At 32.1% G+C, this 9,360-nt stretch overlaps 1 protein-coding gene across 1 annotated transcript; it reads left to right on the top strand.

Moving 5' to 3' along the window:
- Positions 1–2,547: 2,547 nt before the first annotated feature.
- Positions 2,548–4,527, top strand: LOC119576783 (the record flags this gene model as incomplete). Its single annotated transcript, XM_037924425.1, is given in 4 exon segments — positions 2,548–2,680; positions 2,999–3,138; positions 3,447–3,931; positions 4,102–4,527. Coding segments are annotated over 4 exon segments (891 nt in total), but the record flags the coding sequence as incomplete, so codon positions are not given.
- Positions 4,528–9,360: the final 4,833 nt, after the last annotated feature.

Raw genomic sequence — 9,360 nt, forward strand, 5'->3', positions numbered from 1 at the left:
CACCACCACCACCTCACTCCCCCCTCAATCACTCACCACCCCCCTCACTCCTCAAATCACCACACACTCACTCACTCCCACCACTTTTTACCGCCTCACCACTCACACACTCACCACTCTCACTCCCCCCCACCCCCTCACTCCTCACTCACCCCCTCACCACCCCCACTCACTCCCCTCCCATCACTCACTCACTCACTCACTCACTCACTCACTCACTCTCACTCACTCTCACTCACTCCCACTCACGCGTACACGCACGCACACACGCACACACAACACACACACACACAACACACACACACACACGCACACACACAACACACACACACACACACACACACATACACATACAACACACACACACGACACACATACACATACAACACACACACACACGGCACACTCACTCACTCGCACTCCCACACACACACACACACACACACACACACACATACATACATACACATATACATACATATACATACATATACATACATACATACATACATACATACATACATACACATATATATCTATTTATATTATATGTATATTATGTTCTATATATATATTATATATAATTATATATATATATATATATATATAATATAAAATATATATATATATATATTAATATATATACATATATTAATATAAATATATATATATATATATATATATATATATATATATTATATATATATATATATAAAATGTTTTATATATATATGTATATATATGTTTATATTATATATATTTATATATGTTTATATAATATACTGTTATATATATGTTTAATATATTGTATATATATGTTTATAATATATATATATATTATATATAATGTTTATATATATATATATTTTATATATATGTATATAAAATGTTTATATATTAATATATTTTATAAATTATTATTATATATATATGTATATTGTATATATATATTATATGTATTATATGTTATTATATGTATATGTAGATATATATGATATAAAGTATATTAAGGTATAGTATATATTATGTATATATATGTAAAGTATATATGTAATATAATGTATAGTATATTATGTATATATTTTATTTGTAAATTTGGATATAGTATATTATATATGAATATATGGATATTATATATATTTTTTAAAAGTATATATATGATATAAAATATGTATATATATGTTATAAAATAATTATAGTAATATATGTAATTATTGTAAATTATATAATGTATTATAATGTATATGTATAATTTAATGTATATATATATTATATGTATAATAAAGTATATATATGTATAATATTTTTATATGTATTTTAAAATAGTAAATATAATTATATCATAATTGAAAAATATATAGATATTTAATTAATATATGTATATTAATTTTAGAAAATATGATATATAATGTATATGTAATATATGTATATATAAAATGTATTATATATGTATAATATGTAATATGTATATATATGTATATTATATTATATGTATATTAAGATATATATTGTTATAATAATTATATAATATATATAATATAATACATAATTATTAAATTTTGTAATATATTAACATAATATATATAATAATAATATAGTAAAAACATAAAAAATTTCATATATGTATATATAATATTAACAAACAGTTCTAAATATAAACTATATACATTTATTACAATAATTATACATACATATACCCAATATACATAAATATATATAAATACATATATATAATAATAATAAAACTATATACATATAATATTTAAAATATATACATAATATAATAATATAATATACCATATAACACATAAAACATAAATATATAATATATATACATTTATACATATATATAAACTAACATAAAAATATAAATATAACATATACAACAAATACAATAATAAAACAAATCTCCCCTTAAAAAACAACAAAACAAAAACACAATAATACATATAAACAAACACAAAAAACAACATACATAATAAAAACACCAAACAAACACAAAAATACATATATACAAAAACAAACAACCAAAACATAATAAACAAAACAAACAAACAAAAACAATAATAGACAAAAACAAACAAAAACTTAAACATAATACATATTAACCCAAAACCCCCCCACATACCAATACAAAACACACCACACACACACACAACAACAAAACCACACACACACACACACAACACAAAAACACCAAAACCAATCACACACACAACCCCACACAACCCACAACACACCACCACCCCACCACACACACACCACCCCACAACCCCACACACACACACACACACACACCCACCCCACCACACACACACACACAACACACACATACATACACATACATACATACATACATACATACAACACACACACACACACACACACACATACATACATACACACACACACACACAACACACACACACACACACACACACACACACCATACAACGCACACAACACACACACACACACACACACATCTATATTTATACTTTGGCCAACAATGCATCACCTACAGTGTGTCATGTTTTGCTTCTCTAGGCCTCGTTCGTAGCAGAACTCAAGAATAACGAGTGGGAGGAAGCTGAGTTCATCAACCACACCATCTTCATCAGGTCTACAGAGGACTGTCGCTTTAGCTCCTCAGGACAGGACCCGATACCATGGATAATTGGTTAGTTTGATAATCAGTTCAGTAGCTGTGTATTCAAAATTGTTTGTGAATTATCTTTTAAGGTATTTTGAATACTATCAGAGTAGATATGTTATATGTATATAATATATAATATATATATATAGATATTATATATATATATATATATATATATATATATAATTTTTTATATTATTTTTTTTAAAAATAAAGAACTCGACCATAGTAGATATTGTGTGTTTGGCCCAAAAATAGACATTTTCCAGCTAGATATATTATTCAGTGATTTTATTTATTTTTTATTCAGCATTCATAGTAACTGAATTTTCTTTTTTTCAGGATGTTTGTTTGCTATCATACTTGTTTGTGGGGGCATTGGAGGGGGGTGTTACCTATACCGCCGCAAGAAGATGGCTGTTGACCAGCTGGCTCTTGTTAATGCCATGGAGGTTGGTTTGCCTGGAGCCCAACCATATCAGGTAGGGAGCCACAGCTCATAACACTAATTGCAAATAAAGCAAAATGGCTGGCACATACTGATATGCCTAGTATGTTCTTACAACTGAGTCTCATGGATTTTAAATCAATCATATACTAGGTATCAGCAATTTTTCAGATTCTTTATAAGAAGTAAATTTCTTGAATAGGATGATTGCACACATTTAGCCAACCATCTAGCTTTTGCTGTATTGTGGTAAAGCATAATTCTTAATATTTTTTCTTTGATTTGATATGATTGTCCAAAACATCATTATTATATAATACATTACTCTCATATATCTTGCAGATGGGAACAGTGGAAAACAAGTCTGACAGAACACAGGGTGATTCACAAAGGAAAATAGACAAGGAAGAAAATATTTCTAAAGAAAACATGGGCAAGCAGGCAACAGTAGAAGAAGATGAAGATGAAATGAGTGGCAAGAAAGGTTTCAAATTCAACAGATTGAAAGAAGAGAAACCTGAAATGCCAAAGAACTATGCAAAAGGCATTGATAACTCTGTCATAATCGGTAACCCAGCATATCTAGAAGAAATAGATCAGGTGCAAAAGAAGGGCAGTTCAGGAGAGGAACATGTCTATAGGAATCAAGTAGATCAGAATAACAGTAATATCTCCAGGAATGAGGGGTATGAAGTCAGTAAAGATATCACCAGTCAAAACATGAGACAGATGAATTCTGAAGTGGACTGTTATGAAAATGATGTAACCGAGAATGGGCCCAAAGTCTGCCAAGATGAGATGGAACCTTCACAACTTTCAGATGATAGGTAAGATAATTTCTCATTGTTACTTGCTTAATATTCCTAGATTTTCTTTTCCATATATTGATTTACTTGTTGACTGTTAGTGTGAATATTTATGAATGTGTATAACAGAATTTTTTTTGTAGATTATAACTTGACTTTTGTGCAAACTGACTTGAAAATCTTATCCACAGTTCAGACAGCAGCTTGCAGATGGGCCAGGGTGCTCGTCCCAAAGTGAGAGGAGTTGCAGCATCAATCACAGGTTCTACAACAGTTGCAGGAGATGCTAGTGATGCACATGCTGAATCTCAGAAGTGCTTATAAATAGTGTACTCTCTATATGAAAAAACTTTCTGTGGGAGATAAATTTTTCATACATAATTTAAGATGGAGAAGCAAAGAAAAAAGAGCAGAAGATACAAATTCTTATATTTAGTGTTCTATCAATGAATATAACTTCACTTCCAATCTCATGTCTTGGTGGTGTCAGGTATGTGGTCCCCCTCATCTCTCCCTATCTCTTTCCCTCTCTCCCTCTCCCTCTCCCACTCCCACTCCCACTCCCACTCCCACTCCCACTCCCCACTCCCACTCCCTCTCCCTCTCCCTCTCCCTCTCCCTCTCCCTCTGCCCTCCCCTGCCTCTCCCTCTCCCTTCCTCCTCTCTCCCTCTCCTCTCCCTCTCTCTGTCTCCTTCTCTCTCTCTTCTCTCCTTCTCTTCTCTCTCTCTCTCTCTCTTCCTTCTCTCTTCTCTCTTCTTCTCTTCTCTCCTCTTCTCTTCTCTCTTCTCTTCTTTTCTTTCTCTTCTCTTCTCTCTTCTCTTCTCTTCTCTCTTCTCTTCTCTTCTCTTCTCTTCTCTTCTCTCTTTCTCTTCTTCTTCTCTTCTCTTCTTCTCTTCCTCTTTCTCTTCTCTTCTCTTCTCTTTCTTCTTCTCTCTTCTCTCTTCTCTTTTCTTTCTTTTCTTTCTTTTCTTTTCTTCTTTCTTTTCTTTCTTTCTTCCTCTTTCTTCTTTCTCTTTCTTTTCTTTTCTTCTCTTCTCTTCTCTCTTCTCTTCTTCTCTCTTCTCTCTTTCTTTCCCCTCTCTCTCTTCTGTACTTCTCTCTCTTGAGTCCTTCCCCCCCTCCAACCTTGCTCTTCCCTCTTCCCTTCTCGTCCCCCTCTCCCTCGATTCCTCGTTCCGCTCGCCCCCCCTCTCCCTCTCTTCCCTATTCCTTTCTTCCCCCTCTCCTCTCTTCCTCTCTCCTCTTCTCTTCCCCCCCCCCCTCTCTCTCTCTCTCTCTCTCTCTCTCTCTCTCTCTCTCTCTCTCTCTCTCTCTCTCTCTCTCTCTCGTACGTGTCTCTAAAGTTATTTACATATGCTTCAACATAAAGCACTGGCTTTAAGGGGCATCTGAAATTGCACTATAATGCATTGCAATTAATGTATAATAATATTATAATAGCACAGTAAAAGCTTTGAATAAAAAAAAAAGTGGAGTAAAGGCTGTGATTTTCTCTTTTTTTGTGTGTATATCATTGGTATTTAAAAAATCTTGAGGAAATGTACATGTTATGGATACTTCTTAAGATGCCATATGTTTATTGAATGTACATCTATTGGGGATTAGAAATAAAGAAATTATTAAAAAGTTCAGTATTTATGAGGGAGCATGTTGCACCAATACCAGTTATTGTTTTTATGTTTTTTATGTTGTATTTATGAAGCTACTCCAATGTTGATTTTGTATTTAGATTTATTTATCAAAGGATGGTTCCTAGATTTTTTCATAACTGTACAGGTAAATAGTAGTTTCTCTTTCTATTTTATACTAGGTGCCTTTTCTTTATAATAATCTATTCCAGGTCTGTTGAATTAAAACAAAGGAAGTTGTTGTATAAAGAGGGAATATTATTGCTTTATGACTAGGCTAGATGTTTACAGTGGTTGCTAGATAATTTTTTTTTTTATAGCTGAAGTTGGGTGAAGGTTTGGTCCATCTTCTGTGATTCTTAATGTAATTACTAATTTTCAAAATATCTGAAAATTTGAATTTTAAATAATTCACTGTGGTAAATATAGAGCATATATATACTTTCATACTCATAATAACTATAAATATTTGAAGTTTACAAAAAAACAAAAATTAGGAAGTCCCTTCTAATTGGAGGCAGTCTTAATTTTTTTATTATAAAGTTGGTGGCATCAGGCAAATCATTTGATATTATTATCCCATTTAGTAAACCCTTTGGATCTAGATAATGGGGACATCAAGCCATGAAAAAATTAGGCCAAGGGCTGGCTGATGGAAAAATTTTATCATGGGGAAATTGTTGGTGAGTGTCAGGTGAGGACATCTTGCCATGATTGCACAAAGCATTTGGAGTGAGACTGATTCACCAGGCATTCAGGAAGGAACCATACCTAAGAGAGGGCTATCTCCAGGAAATAGTGCCCTCCAGGGAGGGCACTATTTCCATGTATAAGAACCTCCTATTGCCTGCCATTACTCTTACAGAAAATTTAATAAAAAAAAAATATAGAATATAATGCAATGTAACTTATTGTTACTGTTGTTGCAAAAAGTAGAAATTACCAGGAGAAATAATATGGAGTATGCTCAGTGAAAACATTCATCATCTTTATACAGCATAACAAATAACAGCTAAACAGCAAAAACATCTGCAGAAAAAAGGGCTAATAGCATAGTGAAAAGGAACAAGTTGTCTTGATATCACATGTTAGTGTTTGTGTGGGCTAGCCAACAAGCCACACAGCAGGGAGAGTCACCACTCAAGGAAGATTAATGCCCAGATTTTGGTCTGTGTGTGCTGTGAGGCACCTAGAGCCAACAGGTTAAATAATAATTGTAATTATTTACGTTAGTAATTTTTGTAAATTATTATAGAATACAGCTTGAATGTTATTTTTAAACATTCAGTGGCATTCTCTTATATAGTTGAAAATATAAACCTTGTTTAGCAAATCATTTAAACAAATATTGTATTTTATCCTTAACCTTATGTCCCTTCTGTTGATATTCAATAATATCTAGTAATGGTCTTGAATTGTTATCTTATAGATCTCATTGTGAGTGATTGTGACTGTGATGGACTGAATGCTTTGTAGTAAGTGTTTTGATGTATTTCATATACAACTTCATTGATTACAGCAATTTAAGGAGAAAGAGCAATGTAAGAACTGTAATAAAGTAGGAGAGAATTATTTGTTCAAATCTGTCAGCAAGACCTAGCATTACAGTTGTTATAATAATAGTTGGAAGTTGAGTTATTATTATTATTTTTAATGTTATATCATAGATTCCTTTCTATGCACATTTCAGTAGACTGAAATGAATATCATGATTGTGATCAGAGTGTAAATACGTATGCTCAAAAAGTTACCCGTACTGTCACATTTTTACATATTCATTATAATGTAAGCAGAAAGAATATATTAAATTACTTTATTAGGAGTTTAGTTTTATCAAGTAAATTGTATAAAATTTACTGCCATATTTTATGTCACACACTGAGCTCACAAAGTACTGTTACCTGCTAATTGCATTGATAGTAACAAAAGGAAAGTGCCATACGCAAATTTCCTGGATCAAAGTATGTGGCATAATTCATGAAAGCAGTTTAAAGTCTGTTTTGTGGTACTTTTATTATGTAATTAGCAGATCTCAAGGTGAACAAATATTAGACTTCCTCTTAGAGGACACTGATATCAATATCAATTTCATATTTGTTGTCATCTGTCAATCATATCTTATATCTGTAATATATTCAGGAATAATTCAATAATTCAATACGAGTATTTTGCTTATAAGACTAGCTGCCAACAGTATTGAATCTGGGGCATTTATGGGATCAGCTGATTATGTTCATATATGTGACTGTACCAGTGGGAGCTCTGGCTGTGAGACTGCAATGGCTTCATCATTAACCCAATCACCCCGGATTTATGTTCTGTCCCTTGTAGGTTTTTGTGAATTTTGTTACATACAGATGGCTCCACATGTGCTCAGCCTCCAAGGAGTCTATCAGTAGGCCCTACTGACTGATCTTGATTTCCCCATTCCTTGAATTGGCGGGAAAATGCGTTTTTCCTTTTAATACAATTGATATCAATACTGTTATTATTATTATTGATGTTATGATTATTAAAGTATTATTAAAATCTTGTTAACAATTAAGACAATGGCATGTATTCTTGCCAAACGTGCCGATTGGGTTAAAAGTTTATCAGGGCTTTGAATTTTTTTGAGTGGGAAAAAATAAAGTGGTACTGATTTTGATATTTACTACATATTTTTGTTATAACAATATCATCTCCTTTTTGAATCAGAGACTTACAGGTCAGCCTACCCTACTTGCATTATGTTCCTAGATATATTCTCTTTGAAAATGCCCTTTAGGAGTTTGATGATGGATAAATAAATAAAACACTTTTGAATAATAGTACTGCATTTAAGTAAAATAATCATCTACCTGACAATTATGTAACTTTTATTAGTGTTAACCTGTTATTAACCATCACCAACCTCTCCAGTGCATCTTTACCTCAGTAATCATGTGGGACCTATGTGATAATGGTACGGTAGTGTGAGTGACCTATGGCATGGCTATATTCATACTAAAGCAATGAACAGTGTACTGTTGCTCTCGGCTTGTGTGTGTAATGCTGTAAAATTGTTATCTAAAAACTATTTTGTACATTACCTTTTTCAAATAAATATATACAATTTAAAGCTGTGTCCCAGAATAGTTTTAGTTTTAAAGATTAAGGGTTGTGCCCACCACTGTAAACCCAGCATTATCATTCAGCACAAAGTCATGAGTAGAGGCATTACATACCTCTTTTCTATTTATTCTAGATTGCATTTACTCTTTAAAATAGACATACATATCTGCTATGCTGTTGTATACAATTTTATTGTTGAGATTTTCTATAGACACTATTTTTTATGCTTTTTATAAATAAAGGATGATCCTTTTGCCACACAATTTGCTTACACCACAACCATAAAGGCAATGTTCTAAATCTCTCAATTTTATTTACAAATTAGTGGCACAGCACAGTGTACAGATCATTTTAAGTGATACTAGAGACAGTTATTATTCTGAACAGGAATACTTACCAAGTTGGTAGAAAAAAACACAATATAAAAACTAGATTTATTCAAAATCCACCTGGATTTCATCTTCAGGTCCTGAAGATGGAATCCAGGTGGATTTCAAAACTGTAGTCTCATTTTCAGTAAACCTAATTTTTGTATTGTGGGTTTTTCTATCATAGCATCAACACGGAAGAGTGTTTTAAACCCTTCACTTATCAAGTTATTTAAGATTTGTGAGAGGGGGGAAACTTCACAGAATTAAACCCCACTTGCAAGCATAAACTCAGTATAAAGAAGAAAAAAAAAAGATAAGATGACTATCTCTCATGTTTTCATTTCCTAAGATGTCTTT

This window comes from Penaeus monodon, chromosome 9, assembly GCF_015228065.2.
Source record: "Penaeus monodon isolate SGIC_2016 chromosome 9, NSTDA_Pmon_1, whole genome shotgun sequence".
In the NCBI taxonomy this organism is placed as follows: domain Eukaryota; kingdom Metazoa; phylum Arthropoda; class Malacostraca; order Decapoda; family Penaeidae; genus Penaeus; species Penaeus monodon.